This window comes from Nipponia nippon, unplaced genomic scaffold, assembly GCF_047370975.1.
Source record: "Nipponia nippon isolate SJK-2023a ecotype South Korea unplaced genomic scaffold, ASM4737097v1 scaffold_1, whole genome shotgun sequence".
NCBI lineage: Eukaryota > Metazoa > Chordata > Aves > Pelecaniformes > Threskiornithidae > Nipponia > Nipponia nippon.
The window spans coordinates 73,459,160-73,479,261 of NW_028262290.1; the positions used below are offsets into that span (position 1 = coordinate 73,459,160).

Genomic DNA, 20,102 nt, shown 5'->3' on the forward strand with positions numbered 1-20,102 from the left:
CAGCCAAGAGGCAGGGGCTCAGGAGACTTGGGTTTGGGGGAAGAAGTCAGGTACTTCCTTGTAATATCAAAATACTCCAAGTCCGAATCAGACAAGGTGCTCCAAAATGGCAAACAGATCTGCGAGCAAATACTCCATCCACAACAACTACGTTTATTCAGAAATTAGAGGTTGACGAAAGTAAATAAAAGACTTTCTCTGCATAATTTTGATGTTACTTAACCCCAAGGAATTCATGAAAAGAAAGGGTGGGCAGATAGGAATTCAGGCTCAAACCATGCTACTGTTTTTCTTCCTAGAGAAAACAGGCTATCCCTGATATGAAGTATTAAGGTTCTAACGTCCTATCAACGAGGTAAGAAAGAGAGAAAAGTGAAAAGTTGTCGTGCATGCATAAGCATGCAAAGAACAGCGGTACAAAACCCCAGAGAGATACCACGAGGTCACTGGCACAGTTGGGTTGCTGTAATGCTGGCTGTGATACCGCCTAACAAAGGCGGAATTGATAGGCGAAAGTCACAATTTCACTATCTACCAAGAAGCCAGCATGAAAGGGGTGAATGCTGACATGCCCCACAGCCACCTCCGATAAGGTATCGCATTTGAATGCCCAGGACATGTGGCCACCCTGAAAATAGATCCCTTGTTTTCTCAGCGGGGAGAAGGCAGGTACAGCCGCAGCCTGCGAAGGGTCTCTCTCCTCCTTTTCCTTGTTCATTCATAGGAAACACGGAAAAGATCTTTGCAGCTGGGAGTTTAATGCCAAAGTACAGCTGACCTGACCCTCAAAGGGAAGGATGGGCGAGAGCCTGCGTGCACAGCGCCTGGGCTGCCTGACCGCCTGACACCAGCCCATCTGTCAACAGGCAGCACAGGTGCCGACAGGCAGCGGCCGCCTCTGGAAACTGCCGGCTACATGGCATCAGGCTCAGAAGAAGATGAGGCAATACAAAAAAGTAACAGCAGCAATGGGAGAGACACAAAGAGAAAAGAAATCCTCCTCTTCAGCGTTTGCGACTCGGCACGTAACACGGCAGGCTCTGCAATGCGGGAAGCAGCTCGCTTGCTCCGAGGGAGGCCTCCTTAGAAGCACCATGCTGTGAACCAGAGTAAAACTGTAACTTTCCCCTTCTTCTGGGAAGGGATGCACCTGCAAATCTGATCTCCAGGAAACAGCCTGGCACAAATTATCAAAAAGCACCATCCCAGTCAAATCTAAGACCGGCGCTCCAGAAGGGTAGAATGGATCAACTCTCACCCCAAACCATCTTACAGGAGGTGAGGATTTGTGCAGAAAAGACACTTGTGCTCCAACATCCAGAATTTCTGCCCCACTCCTAGCAAAGAGCTTGGGCACTACTACAGAGGAGACGCCATCTCCATTTGCTTCTGCCCAGATGACGGGCCTTAAAGCCGATGGAGGTAACTCATAGCCTGAATCCCTGAATCTTACTTGCTTTTACCAAACTTCATTCCAGCATAACTTCACAGGAGTTATTCCAATAAGTAAATTTACATATCCAAATTACATATTAGATCCTGATAGAAACTAGGAAAAAAGAAATCAGTGCAACTATTTTCAGAGCTTGGCAAAGAATCAGATTTCAAAGCTGCTGTCATCCAAGAATGACTATCAGGCCCCTGAAGACACAAACCAGAAAGGGACAAAGGAAAGTATGTGTACCTCTCAGCCAGGCAGTTCCTCTCCCTAATCTGTTCCCTTTATGGTCAATGGAACAAGAGCAATTCAGGGCAGGAACATAACTGAGATGCTCCAAAGTGCCCTCTAGACAGACTCTGCTCACCGATGACAGAGGGAGCCTAGTGGCTAACACAGCCGCCAAGCCGCATGCCTGGCGTGACTGGAAGGCTGACAAGAAGAGGACTCGTGGCAGTGATACAGCAGTAAACCTTCACCTACAAGCAAAGTTATTATCCTACATGCACCATGATTAAGAGCAACTCGAGCAATATGAAAAAGAAGAACTATGCCCAGTGCCTTGAAGCTCCCTGTCAGCTGAATTAGGCTTGTAAGGCTCCTCTCCTCCTTTCCTGCAACAAAGAGAAGAGGAAAGGAGAGAAGAAGGAGGAACTAAGTCCATGTTGGTTTTGTGTTGTTGGGTTTCGTTTTTTTGGTTTTGGAGTTGCTTGGTTTTTTTGGTTTTTGTTTGTTTGTTTGTTTTGTTTTGGGGGGTTTGGGGTTTTTTTTGTTTTGTTTTGTTTTTTTAGAGTAAGAATAGGGGTTCTTAGTCTTCATAAGACAGATGCAATTGCAAAAATCCTTGTTCTGTGCAGCATGTGCTTTTCTGTTTGGCATTTTGTTCTGGTTTTCCCTACAGAGAAATTTAGGAACTGCTCAGGCATTTCTGTGTTTGGACAAGCATCCCCAAGGGCCAGTTGGAAACAGAGCCTGGCACACCGAGGTAACAGGCAGCTAGTCAGACAGGTACTGCCAGCTCATGGACATTCTTCTAGGTCCCAAGTTGGTACCAAACTCATGTATTTTACCAGCTTTAAAACAAAAAGATTGAACCTCATAGCTGTTAGGGTAGGAAAACTCCCCCTGAAGTCCTAGTAAAGATATTTAAATGACTAACTGTTGACTAAGGAGCCTGGAACATGCAACGTACAGAACAGAAAACCACACACAACACCTGAAGTACAGATACACAACACAAAACAGCAAGACCATGGGGACAGTAATGTGCAGACCACTAACCTTGGAGTGAAAATCCAGGAGACCCAGTCACTGCCATCAGAGTGCCTGACAGCGCGTTATCTAGGGTAACCGTGTGTACTCATCACTTGTACTAACCTTTGGACAGAAGCGCAGCGTGTGCTCATGCTCAGGGCTTCAGGGAACCGTTCAGAGCATCCCTATGGCTCCCCCTTCCCAGAGTACACCACCCCTGAGAATATTACAGTAGTACCTAGCTATTCCAGCAAAAACATAGGGAGGATTTTATTTCCTTGCCCACTCTTTTTAGATCTCAAATATTTTTAATATACTGGGAATTTTAATATATTGGGATTAATTAAAAATTAATATTTTTTAATGTACTGTTGTTGAAGTGAACAACATATGGTAGAACTCCTTTGTGAGGGTTTTAACAAAGGTTCTCAGGTTAGTTACATATGATGCTGGACCTTTCATGCAAACATACCCACGTTTTCTACAGCAAGTTTTTCCTCAGCACAACACCAAGCATGACAGCAAAAGAAAAAAAAAAGTAGGGAAGCCTCCTGATGTGTTTCTGATGCAGTTACAGGAAACCGCTCATGCATACTCCTCTAAGCAGCAAGAGGCAGAAAAGCAATGACAGCTGGCTGCCGTCTTGCCGGCATCATCACCATCCTCCCCTGCCTGGAACAGCTCGTCCGGCCCCCACACCCTGCAGAAGAAGCTCTACTGCTAAAAGGGCTGAGGAAAACCCCAGCCCTCGGGCACGGGTGAGCTCAGTCCCAGGCCTCCTCCCATGCCCAACCTGCCCAGGAGCTTTCCACACTCTCAGCTGTCCCTGTTTTGCACAAAGTCAAGTGGTAAGCAAACCTCTCTAGTGGCATTTGGTGCTGAACAGGCTCTTAAATAGCTGGTGAACCTAAACTTAGGATTGTGGAAGAAGTAAGGAATACATCCAACATTTATGTTTTCCTCCTCAGCACAGCAACAAGTTAACTTGATACGCCAGCTTTAGACATTCTGAAGTTATAACTGGCCCTTAAAGCTGAAGTGTAATCCTTGTCAACAGCTACGGGGAGAAATAAACCTGCAGAATTAGGTTGTAATTTTTTTTTTTTTAGAGCACACAGTTTACCAACAAACTCCTCTTCATGTTTTAATAGTAAGACCAGAGCTAAATATTTAATGTCTGAAAGGTTAAAAGAAACCTGATATGTAACTTCATACATACCAGACTCATCTCAAACTGCTAAATATGAATTGACAGGGCTTATGACATCCTACCACTTACAATAGCATGCTGCTCAGCCACAGTAACTTCTGCTGGGGTTTTAAATTAAGAGGTTGTAACTTTATCTCTTTGGAGCCTAAATTTTTATGTGCCTTGTTGAGTCTTAAGCAGGAAAAAAAGAGACTTAAATGAGCTGTTATTATTAAAATACAGATGCTGTACTTAAAAAAAACACACGAAACACAAAAACAAAACACCACAACAAAAGAACAAAAAACCCCAAGAAAAACCCAGAAAAGGGCAGCTCATAATTAAAAGTAACACTTGAAGACAGGAAAAGCTGTGAAATAAAGTCAGGCTTCCACATTAGATAGTATTTAATAATGCTTACAATATCGCCAATTAAATACTCCAAAAATCCCACATCTCTCTCTCCCCCTTTTCCAGACAGGGATACCATGATGTCCTCAGTTTCATCAAGCTCATATAAGTATAAAACCATAATGATAAGAGTGGTGGGATTCCTCCACCACTGATGACCACATCTGACCGTGGCATATTCTGAGCCCAAGATGAGCATTTTATCTAAATGTTTCCAAAGGTACCGTCGCAATATTTTGCATTATAGTACACATTTTCTTCTGACACTCGGTGGATTTGGTGGATACTTACTTAAAAGTCTTACAAAAGACAACATATGTTACATCAGGGAACTGTGCCACCTATTTAAATAAAGCTCCTCAGTTTTTGAAGTACCTCTCTCAAAAAAGAAATAAATTGAGAGGCACCCAATTTACAAATTAAATCATCTTAATTTCTACAGAAATAAAAGCAGCTGCACATGAAAAAGATGAAAAGGATATAAATGAGGGAGGAATAGGATAGCTGAAGGCAAGGAAAAAACAGTACACTTTATTTGAATGCCATAATGAAAACTCAAGAACAGAGAGCAACTGTTTGACTGTTGCATTACGAGATGTGCACTTAAGATTACATATCACCGTAAAAAAGTTAATAAACGAGATGAAAAATCAGTCCAACAGCGTTATGAAACCACATGTATTTTATATCACCTTCCACTATAGGATCTTGAGATGGTAACAAAACTTAACCCTCCACTCGGTACATAAGGACTGAAACACCATAGCCCTCGTCTGAAAAGATGATACCCATGTATTTGGCCTTGCAGTGAGCTCACAAAAAGCTAGCAAGTGGCATCTGTTTGAAGCATCGTATGCTGTGAGTTTGAACATTTTGCTTCCCATTTTAAAATATAAGCAGACTGATTACATTCACATGTGCATCTCCTGAATTTGCATTTCAGTGACACACATCTCTCAAGCTAATACAAGATAAATCATCATAAGGCATACTGGAGTATCAGGCCAGACATCCTCTAGACACGTAACAGTTTTTGTTTGGTATTTTGTTAGTACTAAACAGGGTATACAAATTTCGTCTTATGCTAAAACTCTACCCTTTTGCAGGGCTTCCACTCAAAAGCATTACATGTAATGCATTCTGAAGAGAGAGAAGCCTCCTTTCCACAGTAGCACAATTCCTTGCTTTATGAATTAATACCACTTCTGCTCTTTTATTACACTAGAAGTACATTATAGAAAAATAAACATCACTAATCCAGTTCTTTCTCTACCCAAGAATTCTGGGAAGCGAGAGCCACAACTTGCATTGCAGCCACCTCCAGGATCATTATGCAGCTCCTTAAATTTCAGCAAATCCAGAGCCAAAATCTACAGCTGAGCAAGATGAAGAATGTCACATTTCTAAACACAAAAGCTAGTAGACAAAAATTATATATTTAATGTGAATGCAGTCTTTAGTATACACGCTTAGAGACTGTTGGTAAATCAAAGCAAATTTTGTCCATGCCTCTTAGAACATCTCAGGGAGGTAGGAACTGTATTTACGCTAATTCCACTTGAGCAAAATCAGCACCCCTCTGCCTTCCTTACAAACAAGGCTAAATCGGTGGCAGGGCTGCGAACGACATCCCAAAGAAATACCAACATTTCTTATTCCAAACCCACAGCTTTTAAGTAGCAGCTCCTAATTTCTCTTCCATAGCTTATGTGCTTAATTTTGTTTTACTCTAACAAGTTTTGCAGGGTAAAGCTTAAAACAGGCATGAGTAGTGCATGGTTTCAAAAGAACTAATCTGAACCCAATTAATTTCTTTGCTTTATATCTTCTGTATAGAACAGGTTTAGATAGAGGCAGGAAACAAATCATTCTGTTCTTTTCCAAGGGTAACGCTAATTTATTTGAAGACTTTTAATATGAACTTCACTTTTCCCCCCCCCCTAGTTAAGGGCTTGAACATGCAGTGCTTCAGTCTAGAGCAAAATGAGTTCAACTGTCTGAACACAGACCGTAAGACTAAGAAAGCGCTTTGTCTGTCAATACGAAGATCTATAAAGTAAGTGGGAAGCGCAAATAGCTAAAAAGGGAAACTACAGGAAAACTAACAACAGCTACTGATGTAAGAGGTTGCATGAAATTTGTTATTTTATTTTCCTTTTAAGGAAACTACACAAACTCCTGTACTTCATGAAATTTAGGATACCCCCTTGAAAATTTGGGGACTGTTATGATGAAGTAAAAGCAAATTTGTCACTGTCATACCTAGCTATACAGCAGTAATGATTTCTATAGACTCGTACCTCAGCAGGATGGCTTACAGCCACCCCTCAGCAAGCCACACACGTCCCAGACAAGTGACCCGAGAGTCACGAGCTATGATCTGGGAGAGACTGATGCCTGGACAACCCCCAAGGTGAGAGAAAGGCCGCATTAAGTACAAGTGATGCTGAAGGGGAGCTTCGCACCTCAACACGGACCTGCAAAATCCCACTTAAACAGCATCATCAGTAGCAGAACAAACTGATGAGGTTGCCTTGATCAGAGTTTTGCAGCTCTGAAACTGATGCGGTTCTTCTCCAAATCCCCCGTCCGCTGCGCGCACACAGAGAATTTTTGAAACATTTAACCACAAAGAGCTCCCACAGGTCACGGCGGGCCAGCCTTAGCAACATCTCCTCTAGAATTGCAACAGGAACACCTAGAGACAATTCCTGGGCCATATCCCTTTATTTATTGGGCAAGGATTTCTCAAAATCTAATAGAAGAACACGGAAGTTGTTCAAAAATGCCTAAATCATCTATCGGAATAATCAATTATTTGTTTGCTTTTCTTAAAAAAAAACAAAAAACAAAAAACCCTACCGCCACAAAAAAAAAAACCCACACCCTCAAAAAACCCAACCAACTGCACAAAAACCTCATTGTAGTAGATAATACTGTTGTTACCAGTTATTTCCAGAGGGGTCCATTTTGGGAGTCCATTATGAGCAGTTATAAACAGTTTAAAATGTTACAAAATTCTTCTCACTTATCTCAGAGATTAAATTTACAATGTCTGTTTCAATTTAAGTTACAAAAAGGTAGTAAATCTAGTCCTAACAATAGCAACATAGCTCTCTTAGACATGAAATTTTAGAAGCTGCAATTGCGGTATACTCCAGTAATTTCAAGTTAATTTGCTAATTAACTTAGTCCTGCTTTTCTGTGAAATTTTATTCATCAGCAGATGTACAGTACTTTCAAAGCACTGTGTAGATGGTAATATGCAAAGAATAAAAGCATTGTTGCATTTTGTTAGAATTTTTTAATCTTCAAAGAGACACATGTTTAGACTGCATGAAAAAAATCCACTTTTAAAAAACCCCACATATCAGTAATATGGTACTTTATAATTCATTTAAAAAAATATCTGAAACAAGTCTAAATAGGCTTGTGTTGGGGGGTGGGAAGCAAGGTATCATACTACTTATTTTTCTTCCTGGCTTCATGAGAAGATGGTTTCCTTTAAGGTACCACTGAAGATGATTGAGGATTTTTGTTTGTTTAGAAACAAGATTTTTTATATCTCACTATGTTTTAAGAGTCAAAAGTAGATTCCTTCTCCCTTGCAAATTTTTACACATTGTAAGAAAAGGGGATTATTATGGAATTCTAAGTTGTCAGAAAAAAAAAGTCAGAAAGGATATCCCAATTCAAAGACATTTCACTTGATTTCTGCAGTACTTCCCGGTACAAGTCAAGTCAGATAAGCTTTCACATTTTAACGCAGTTTCCCAAGATGAGAAAAGCATCCCACTAGCACGCTCCACAGCGGTCCTCTCAAACCTGGAATAAACCCCTTTAAAGCAACAACCCACTGCTAATGGAAGCTTTATCTGCTCTACAGCTTCTTGGTTCTTCTTGCTGCAAAGCCTATTTTAAGGATTATAATTTAAATGAAATATGCCAATACAAATCTTGGAAATTTCCCTGCTTTGTCTCAAACACCTTCTGAAATCCTATGGGACTGGCCCAGAGGTTTCTCAGTGAGATCACGGAAAGCAAATCACAGGTTCTGGGGAACTACCATGGTTCATCCCCACAAAGGAGGCTGACTAAAAGCTTGCACAAGGAGTACAACAAAAGCCTAACATTTCAGTTTAAAGAGGCACACATTTTTAGAGCAAAACCACAAGTTATTTATACAGATAGATTTTCACAAAGCAATCTGATCTGGGAACCAGGGGATTTTACTTAGAGCATCTGTGTTCCACATTCTCAGGAAAGAAAGTTTAAATAATCCTAAGAAGGTGAAAAAGGTACTTTTATCATAGCCTTTGCAGTTATTTCATGTTTCAAACTGAAAGAGAGCTGAACCAGACATCTCCAATCACATCTGGAAGCAGGCCCCAGTACTGTGTACGCTGTCTTAACTAGAACTCAAATTATTCTATTAAAAAAAGCCTAACCCTTAAAAAAAAAATCCCCCCCCCCCAAGCTCTGGCATTCCTCTTCACATTTTTTCAATTTGTGTGATGTCAGTTTACATCTAATAAACATGTTGTTTATTATCTTCATTTAAGCCAGGACTTTTACCAAGTTACAGCAAGAGTCATAGGAAGCATATCATGATTACAAATCCACAATGCATGCAGGATCCCTCTGCAGCACCACTAAATCCATTAATCACCATCTTTTCTGTCTCAATTATGCTAAGAAGATATTCAATAAAGCAATTTCAACTCACCTCTCTCTCTCCTGTTACCATCAGTGCAAAGAAGGCAAAACCACAGCGCTTCCGACAAACTCTCAAGGCACCTCTTTTGTTCCCTTTAAATTAAATCCGAATGGGTTGCACGTTTTGCTGAACTGCTAATGCTCTCCACATGTTCCCCCTCTCAAACTGAAAATGTTTTCTATTAGGAATGCCTAATGCTGAACAGAAAAATGTAAAATGCCCTTCAAACAACCCGAAGTATCTCTCTTTCTTGAAACTTTCATTGGAACGTATCAATCACTACTTGCCTAAAGGAAGAGCTCACAGTGCCACAATTAAGCTTCCTTTAGGAAAGCTTTTTAATTAGACTCTTTCTCTTAGTATATTCAGAAACTCCCTCACCAAACGAAAGCTGTTTATTTTAAATTCAATAAGCTATTCCTTTTTTTTTTAAAAAAAAAAAAAGAAATCAGAACATTTTAAAGCATGAACTAGAGGAGCTTCACAGTGTCCATGGTTATGACAACTCTACTCCGGCACACTGCAAACACATATGCAATACGATAATGACATTTGTAGGGAGAAGCATCTCAAGTGAGACAGTACCAATAACATGGGTTGTAGGCACAAGCTTAACTCTGCCCTCGGAGAGTGAAACACAGCACGGTTTCATATGTTTCCTTAACCAGAATCACACTGGCTTTTCTACACTTCGATACTATACTCGTAAGAGGACAAACCACGTTTTTTCCCCACTTCTGTCTGTGTATCTTAACTCCTCTGCAACGAAGTGCCAGACACAGTTATAGACTCGAGACATGACTTTGCTTTCATGAAAGCACTGTGGTTCCACTGGGGAAGAATTTGCATCTCAAGCACTGGAGGGACAGGTCCTACCAGAAGGTTCAATAGGTGCATAAATAGTTGCAGAACCCAATCATATCTGCTGTAATACATGCAGCAAGTCCACATAATGGATAACAGAAGGGAAAACCGTACATGGAAAAAAGGACTAGCTGCATACTTCAGCCATTACAGGACAAATAAAAACAGCTGGCTTCTACTAGCCTCCTAGTTACAACTAGCTTACAGCTTCCTTCAGGTATCCCAGAACAAAAGGAGCTCAAGAAGATATTTATGGCAACATTTCATAAAAGATATCAAGAGCAAGAGGATGTCAAAAAGACAATCTGAAGAGCTGCACGGAAAGGCTGGGTTATTGGTGCTAACACTGCTGGTTAAAGCAGATGCCCTGACAACGGCGGCTAGAAAGAGCCACCGTGCAGCGTGGCAGCTGGTGTGCCACGTACTTGGGAATAACCCGCGGCTGAGCGCCCACGGAAGGATGGGGAAGGGCAGGCACGCTGTAGGTCACATAAGCACTGTGCTCTGGTAAATCTGCAACTGCCCACGCGCACAAGGCAATAGAACAGGATTAGAACATGGTTATAACAATTAATAGTGAGGCTATATTACACATTTAGCAAGACTCTTGCAATAACATACTTGCACACTGTTTAGGAACCTCACAGGATCAAGCTATGAAATGTAATACACACAAATATCTACGCAAATTATTTTTAATCTATAGACAGATAAAAGAAAGACTTCGCATAAATACAGGAAGGAGTAATAGCCATACAAAAACGCAATTTGATAATGCAAAAACATTTTAAATAACCAGTTGAGGGTTCAGGGGGCTGGGGGGGGTGGTGGTTTTTAAATAATAAACTGACACAAAGGAGACGTAAAATTTAAAATATACCTTGCAACATTTGCTGACTGTCCAAGCTATAGTACTCTGAGCAATCCCAGGCCAATATACATATTCAGAATTACATGAACCTTTGTTATTTGCATTCTTCTTGTATTACATTGTATTAACACCTGAAGCTTATGTCAAACTTCTTACGGCAGAGTCATGCTATGCCCTTGTCGTGGGTCCTGTCCTCCAAACCTCATTCTCAACATTGAGAGCAACACTCCTGATTGCCCATCACAGGCATAAGCATTTTAAAAGAGGCTATGGGACTCTCTTGGGCTAGATACTGCATCCAGATATGTAAGAGTAAATGGTGCCTTTCCTCTCAGAGACCACCTCAAATTTTGAGAGAAAACTACCGAGAAGCAATGAACAGACAAATGGGGCAGCAGCTGCAAACAGAGCTGTCCAAGCAGGGACATAACGAATAAACCAAGTCACTCTCCAGGAAGAGCGGAGCTTTTAAAAAGATCTTTACAACTTCACTGTCAAAGAGTTGCTACAACTAAAACCTTCCATTTAATTTCAGGGGCTGAAGTTTTTAGCACTGTTGGTGTTCACCTTGTAAAGCTACATCTTCATTTACAATGGACTTTATCAAGGCGTCAGCTGAGCCCTGCATTTGTTAAATACATACAAATTAAAATTATGTTAAGGCACAACTAAATACAAACAAGGAAAAACATACGACTGCCAAAAATACCAGAAAGACTTTTCCCACAGGGTATTAACTCACAATAAATATAATTTGAATAAAAGGTCAAATTTGACAGATTAGGGGAAAAAAAACAATTCACACTACGTGATTTAATGATTGATCTTCCTCCACTAAGCTCTTTTAACATCGACATTTTATTTTTGAAATTACCTTTTAATTAGTCTTGACAATTTAGTCAGGATAAAGCCAAAACGGGAAAAGTAGTAGAGTGACATTTAAAAGAAAATTTATTCCTCCATTCGGAAAGTCCTTAGTGTGAACATAACACAAGAACTTGAGAGAGGGGGAAAAAAAAAAAGAAAGTATTAATGCATTAAACTGAGTGAGATGCTTAAGAGTGACTGGTATGCGATAGGGCAGAAAATACCACTCACTAACAACTTCCGCACTCAAGTTATTAAGCTTTATTCCTTCCCTGTCCTGCTTAAAACAAAAAAAAAAAAAACACCCCACTTGACACAGGACTTGCTAAAGCTTCCCAAATCTCATAAAATATTGGCCTGTAGTCAATACATCCTCTGACACTAAAGCCCAATGAATTCCCCAGAGATCTGAAGTCACTAATGACGGAAAACTTTATCTAGACATATGAACATAAACACTTGTGTATTTCCCACAATTTGAAAGTACAATATGTCACAGAGAAGAAAAAAAATATTAGTCTGGTTTCCACATGGGAGAGTTTAATGACACGAAAGCTATTTCTTTACACCTCTCAGCTCTTAAGAGCAAGTAAAACCTTGCATGTAAGGATGACGGGAGGCTCTGCAGCAGGGGCATTACAGAACAAGCCACATCATCTCAGAAAGTACTCCTAGCTACCTACTGGGGACTTTGCAGAGTCAGTAACATTGCTAACCAAAATGCTTTCCAAGGATATCGTGATGGTTTTATTCCACGTAACACCATCTCAGATTGCTCTAGCTCCTGGCTTCTACTCCAAATATGTAACACATCTTTTAACCTCTAAACCTAATGCTTATATTTCAAAAGACATTAACAGGCAGCTGATGTGAAAGTATGTGCAATATGAAGAAAAATACCCACTGTGCCAGAGAAACAGCCCTCCTATTCTGTGACAAGTTTAACTGCCAGGCACAGGTCACCAAAGGCGGTCAGTACTAAGAACCGCAGAGTGTCCCCGACTCTTTCAAACTATCCCATACCAAAAAATAAGACACTTTTGATATGTAGAAATGATAAAGAAAAGAGAAGAAGCTACATTACATCACACTATGGGCTGAAACAAAAACTTACCCTAAAAAAAAAAAAATCTAAACTTCGGGGGGGGGGGGGGGGCTGGAAATTAGAACCAGATCTTGTGTTTGGCTTTTCTGCCTATAACAAACCAAGCCAAAAGCCCATATCCAAACGCACCTCTGCTCGAGGAGTTTGCAATCTGGACTCAAGCTTTGCAGCCTGGCTTCCTCTGTACTCACCACTGAATGCATTACTGCTGCCAGACAGTAACAGCACCTGACAAAGGAACACGCTTTCATACAGGAACAATTAACACACATGCACAGTAATACACCTAATTGCCCACAGTGAGCTTGAATGCAAACAGGTAACAACACAGTAACCACACGTGGAAGCTCAGAGCCTGGTGTGCTCCAATTCCTTGATAGCTGCACTCTGGACAAAAATTTTTACATGAAAATTGTTTTTATAAAACCTCAATCCAGGAAGCATATGAAATCTTGTCTTGCTGCACTGGTCTGTTTTGCCAAATATATTCCCAGACCTAACAAGAACAAGCTTCTCCAAGCTGTTCTTAATTTCATTCACATTTATAAAATCAGCCTATACTGCAGCATCTCTGTTTCTCCTCTAATACTTAACGCGTAGGCTTGCTCTACTGTACTTCCTCAAGCCAATGGTAGTAGAGGAGAATCTGTTCCTACGTGAGGCAGCCTAGAGATCGCTCTCAATGGGAGGTATTTGAGGAATCCTGTAGGTTGCTTATGCTCAGTTCAAATTCCCAGAAAGGCCATTTCATAACACGTCCTGGGGGCAGGGGAAAGGAGTTTAGTTGTATTTAAAGCCTGTATCCTCCAACAGCAGTAGCACTGTGGAAATAATACAAAACTTAGACTGTCTCCTCCTCCTTTTAAGGAAAGTTAAGCATTCCAATGCTTCAGCTATGATCTCTTGAAATAAGAGCAACTATAAGCTAAACATATTAGGGTGTTTAATCTACTACAGAGAAACTGAAAACAAAACAGGCAACTGTGGCACATACATATTGGATTATTTTTCTTTTTTATAAACCAGCCACCCATAACATCTATCATAATATCACCAGAACATGAGCATTAGCTTTGCCACTAACAGTCAGTGAAACACATTGCTCTGCAGAACGCTGGAGTACATATTAACACCATCACAGCACATCAGCCTCTGTTTATACAACCTTAAAACTCTTACAACATGCACATCATGACTTTCATCAGACTTCTCGTGACAGCATTGTTTTAACCAGGGTTTTTAAGACGCTGACACTGTGATAATGACAACTATATGGCCAAGATCTTCAAGATGTGAAGTAATAAACATTACATGCTATTAAAATGCAGTAGTTAGCTATCAGCCAACAATTCTTCAAGTCCCCTTCACAATTCAGAACACAGTCTTCTTCAGGCACACAGAAAGGCTGTGGCAAGACAGAAAATCCAAGATTCTCCAAAGCACCCCCAACCATCACACTTTACTGTCAAATCCTATACTCACCTGAGCTGTTTAACATACTTTAAGGGTAACGTAACTAATATAAGCTAATTTTAGTATGCAACAAACACAACAAAGAAATCAATTTATTGGCCGTTATCCCTAACTTGGAACACAGCAAGCCTGATTCACACTCCCCACATTTGCTTCTCAGAGATAGATTGTGTTTATTTGTTCTCTTTCAGGCACGTCGAACTTCACTTACCAATGCAGGCATGGACTCGCACCGACAGCTGGGTCCTCAGAATGATACTGTGCTTCTTGCCCCTCCTAAAAAGAGAAGAGAAGAAAAATATAGAGAGGTGTAGGGAAGAGGTAGAAGAATTGGGAATGAAGAAATGAAGTTGAGCCTAGGAAAAAAGGGGGGGTGGGAGGTGAGGGAACGTATTACGAGTTACATCTTTGTTTCTCATCATCCAACTCTATTTTAATTGGCAATAATTTAATTTTCTGCAAGTCAAGCCTGTTTTGCCTATGACAGTAATTGGTAAGTGATCTCACCATCTTTATCTCAGTCAACGAGTTTTTTCATCTTATTTTCTCTCCCTTCTGTTGAGGACAGGGAGCAAGAGCACGGCTGGGTGGGCATCTGGCAGCTGGCCGAGGTTAACCCACCACAATGACTCTCTAGAAATCCAGATTAGAGAGGTACCAAGTGATGACGGCACATTTTAATTTTCACAGAAATATTTTAAAGCTAGGTATAACAAAGTATGAAAAGGAAATGCAAGGTCAAACAAGAGGTTGCTTACACTTTCACAAATCTGTTCATGTACTCTGAAGGGTCTTGAAAGCACAACGAAAGATCTGTTTTTCATGCAATGATGCAAAACTGAGTCCTCCTTCACTCTGGCACTGTCTCAATTTCATCCTGGTCTTAAACAGAATTACTTTATCTTAATTAGCTGCTACATTTCTCATTTGTTTTTCAGACAAATTAGTTATTAGATGCATCTTTTCAATCTGGAAAAGAGCACCGTTCTTGATTTATAGGCGCTCCACCTGCAAACTGGCATCAGGACACAGCCAACACCTTGCCTCTGCACCCAAACCTGCTCCCTTGATGGAAGGCAGGAAAGTAAGAAAAGCCAAATGTCTTCTCCATTTGCACAGCAGCATATTCTCTCTCTTGTCTCTGAAGCTAAAGATGCAATTCCCGGACAACCAGTGGTAGGTGGCCCTGCTTGAGCAGGGTGGTTGGACCAGATGACCTCCAGAGGTCCCTTCCAGCCTCAACCCTTCTGTGATTCCCCGAGTTTATCGTGGGAAAACACGTAAGAAGCGGAACTGTTTTTAGAACACGTTCAGATGCAGCTTAGTTTGTGTCATGCGAACCCTAGACCCACTTCTATATACAAACTAAAAACCAGCACAACCTTCCTCAGTTATATGCATTATGATTCTGCTCAGAGATTTCAGGGCCAGCCCTTTCACACAGACAACCAGCGGAATTTCCCACTGGCTGTAACTTCGTCAGAAGAAACCCGCTATTTTCCAGACAACAAAGGTTCTCCCCCACTTTGCTGTATTTCTGCCCACAGTTGTTTTGAGGAACAAAAATATTTTTCATTCATTTCAACAAGAAAAGAACATGTTTTATACCCTCTCCCAAAAAATCTGTAGGGGAAGGCAGGTTGGTGAAGCGATGACAAATGTTTTCAGAAAAATATCACCCCCAGAAGAATATAGAAAAAAAAATCACATTAAGCTCCTGAAAAAATTGGGTAATGTGGAACTATGTACCTGGTTTAAAGGACTCCGTTTCAGAACGGCAACCTTTCTGAATAGGTTAAAAAAAAAAAAATCAAACTTTAAATGAAATTGCTCTTTGAAGGGTCTGCTTGAACAGCATTAGGATAAAGCAGGAAAAGTGTGAACCTTCTCTTAAGGCTGCTGCTGGTTTGCATGTCTTTTGAAGTGCCAAGCAGCAACATGCTATTCCCCCACAAGAGCTGCCTGCAGTCTGGATTTTCAAGTTTCCTGAAGCAATTCCAGGTTTAGGACTGACTCTGCCCACCCAAACTCCTCCTGCCGATTCAGCTGGACACAGCCTTTGCCAGCACTCGCATCCTGCGGATTGCTAACGGCTGCCCCTTCCCACAGGGGTGCCAGGACTCCTCCGGAACATTTAATTTGCAAAGGGCCTGAGGAATCGTTGACAGAATAGCAAACTTAATAAGAGCATCTCTTGTTGATATATCTCCTCACTTACACAAGAGTCATTATATTTTCTTACTAGGGTACACTGTGTTTCTTTGAAAGACAATAGAATAAAAGATTTCTAAACCTCTCCCCTTCCATTAGTACTTGAGACAAAAGGAAGAAATCTCTCCTGTGGAAACAAAAGAGGAATGGCTCAGAGATTAAGGTCTCCATCTGGGGCGAAGAAGGACCCATTTTCAATTTCCCTGTTGCTGCAGCTTCCCTGCACAGCTGTGAGCAAGCACGGTAAGGCACCACAGAGGTGCCCATGCGCCACATTAAGAGCCAGACCTCAGCTGCTCTGAGGACCTGAGTTCAGTTTCTCTATGCCTTGCGTCCCCCATCTGCAAAACAGGGACCGTGGCAGCTGCTCATCTCCTGCTTCTCTTGGGACTTGGGTCTTGTCAAGCCCTTAAAAACATTGCTGGTACTTGAGTGCTATACAGTCCTCACAGAAGGTCTACACAAGAGATTTTAAGGGGTGTATAGATTAAAAATTAGTAGATGTGAGGGGCAAAAATAAACAGCTGTTTATTATTACGCCATTATTATTTTTCAGAAGACAACCTACAGTAAAATATTTCAAGTAGCTGTAAATCTTATCTTTCCCTCTGAATCACACAGTTAACCACAAGATCATGTCTTCAAAAATAAGGAGAGGAAACACAGCAACAAAGACTTCTAGTTAAATTGGTCTCCAAACGCATTATACTAAAGGTAGCATTATACATGAGATTTCAACAGCTGCACAGTGAAGGTTTATTTAAAATACTTATTTACCTTCCAGCAAGTCAGTAGCATGGTAACCTGGTAGTTTAGGGTGGTAATCCCTGAATTCCCCCAGTGTGAAGTTGTATTTCCTAGTATCAGGCATGAGATTTTTATATAGCTTTCACATTTCTAATTGAAAACAAATTTTCTTACAGAGATGTTCTTGACATACCTTTCTTCATTTAATAAGAGCAGTAATACTTATGCTAAGCAAGCATGAAGATAGCAGTTTGAGATCTTTTGGCCAGAAATAAAATTGTTTGCATTCTTCCCCCCCCCCGCCCCCCCCAGCCTTGCATAGGTAAGAAGCATGAAGAAAGACTAACTGATGTTTTGTTTTTTCCTCTCCAAGATTTAGTTTAGAACACCAGTTAAGCCAATAATATAAAACTCAGATTATTGACTAGGAGCAGGCAGATTCATTTCCAATTCCTGGTACCACAGAGAGAGCATTAAGGATAGAATTAGCCCCGGTAGATATGTCCAGTTAGTAAGAAGCTTTTGCCACACTTTCAGGCTATTTTTGACAACAATGGAAGTTGCTGTTAGAATCCATCCCACCTCTGGAAGTCCCCTCTTTCTATTTCTGTGAAGCAGTTTTGTGGTAACAGCTTTGAAGACAAACTGCAAGACAGCATAGGGCATCCTTAGTCTAATTCCCATGTATGTGCTATAGGGCTATTACTCTTTTATAATTCACTAAAAATCTCCATTTTAAATATACAAATGAGACATTTGCGTAACTTCTGGTTAACAGCAGCCAGGCATTGCAGAATGAAGGAACAGAACTGTACTCCAGCTGGCCATGCAATACAAAAAGGCCTCCCAGCTTCAGCACACGTCCTGCTACCGACACTCGCTTTTGGTTACATTGCCAACTGGATTCAGTTCCTTCAGATGGCTCTGCCTCTTCTCTGAAGTGACTATTCGTACAGCAGAAGCTAGAAGTGCTACACAGAAAGAACACAGTGCTGTTTCTACACGTTCCCAACACTCTCACTAGCTGGATGAAGGACCACTTTAACCCCTCTGGGACCCAAAACTGAACTCCTCTAATGTCAGAGGTCCAACATTCAGCTTATCAACCTATTCCAACCTTCTAATTGCCTTTCTTTTACCTCAAAATAAACTTCAGGGTCCTAATCAACCAGACTTTTGAACTCTGGTACTCCAGACATACACAAATCCTCCAAGATGACAAAATCGGAAAATGGAAAAACTGAGTAGAGTTTGCTTTATCTCAGAACAGTAATTGTAAAGGGCTAACCCAGATCAGTTTTGCTCAAGTTAGCAAAGAAAAAGGAAGCCTGCATAATCAGCCATATTATTCCTCCCATCCTGAAAAATCAGTCAACTAAAAGAAATTGCTAATGTCTTAAAGTAACATATAGCGGGCATTATTATCATGGTATTCTTTAGTGCTTCGGCAGCCTGCAGGGTACAATGTATGCTGACTTCTCCAGCTCTCTGCTGAAGTCTACAGGTCTGTGGTGATCTGATGGAATAACGGGACAGCAAGTACTGCTCAGTCATCGGGAAGAGAAGGAAGGAATACAAGGACCTAAGAAATCAGCACCACTATAAGCCTTGAGATTCAGGCTCATTATAATTTAATACAGTTTTTCCCTCTTTTCTAAAAATCTAACGCATGATGTTCCTCAATATAAACAATACTTTTTTTTTTGGTAGTTCTCCAAGCTTCAACAGTGGTGCTGCTTCCCTCTCTATCTCACCTCCTTACAAAAAGCCCTGAAAATTCAGAGTAAAATTTAGAACAAGCTCTCTTCTACAAGTTCTGTTTTACAGTATCATCCCAACTATAGACCTCATAACATAAAAAATTATCGCACGCACAAACATTAATTTTTATTTTCTCCCACTGGTCACATTGCCAACTTTTCCAGTCTACCAAAAATCAATAGGATTCAAACCCCTGAAATTACAAAGATGAAAACTCACTACAGAGGCATTTAAGGGGGTTTAGACATACTAGATTTCCCACACAGAAGCTAATTACAATAAGACTAGTAACATGTAAAACACCAAAAATGATCCAGTTCCCTGCTGAATGTTTTTGACTGTCAGGCAGCATGAATAATGTTTTTGCAAAAGGAAGATCACCTCTGAAAACTGTTACATCCACAATTCCACACACACCAATTTAGTGACAAGCATCTTACAATAATAAATGCCAAAAAAAGGTGTAACAGTAAATCCATCCATGATTTTATAGCTTCGAACTACTTGCCACATAGCATTAAAATGCATGCCTGTGGGCGAGTTTGTCCTGATACCTGCGGGCAGAGAGGGGGTGCCGTGGGACAGACAGGGAATTTGCATTAAACACGAAAAAGGTTCAAAAATATACTGGGAAAAATTATTTCAAACAGGCAGGCTCCATTTATTAAAAACAAAACCTATTAATGTAGCTAAGCCTGTATTCTACACTTAACTAAGGCTTGTAGTTTTCTGGGTATGACTTTTTAAAAGAAAAAAAAAGTATGTTCTAGTAAGTGTAACTGGCTAGTATTCATAAAAAAAATGCCAAGAAGTATTTAATGGAGTTAATTTAATAGCTGCAATTTAGCAGCAGTACAGTAGGTGCATTTTACATATTGTGCTGACATCAGATTCTGTTGACACCTATGTTGATATCAGAATCATTATTGCTACTGGATTAACAACTTCTCTTTGGAGTTACCAAGATCCAGAATGTTTTCTATATTTGACTTCTCTAATAAGTAAGTCAATGTAAACAAACACATACCAAGAGCTCACCCAGTGCCTGTCATCTGGACTAGAAATGCTTTACTTTGCCATTGTTTACATACTATATTACAAACAGTTCCACTCAATTATACATTTTCAAAACTTAATTTATATGACACTTTGAAAACAGTACCTAGACTAGCTGTCTTAAATAGTCATTTGTTC

General features: G+C 40.5%; 1 protein-coding gene across 9 annotated transcripts in view; it reads right to left on the reverse strand.

Moving 5' to 3' along the window:
- Positions 1-20,102, reverse strand: part of FHOD3 (formin homology 2 domain containing 3) — a 407,898-nt gene that overhangs the window by 337,224 nt on the left and 50,572 nt on the right. For all 9 annotated transcript variants that reach the window (XM_087759886.1, XM_087759866.1, XM_087759824.1 and 6 more), the window contains exon 3: positions 14,401-14,465. In XM_087759886.1, the coding sequence (XP_087616012.1) occupies positions 14,401-14,465 (65 nt within the window). The remainder of the gene's footprint in view (positions 1-14,400; positions 14,466-20,102) is intronic.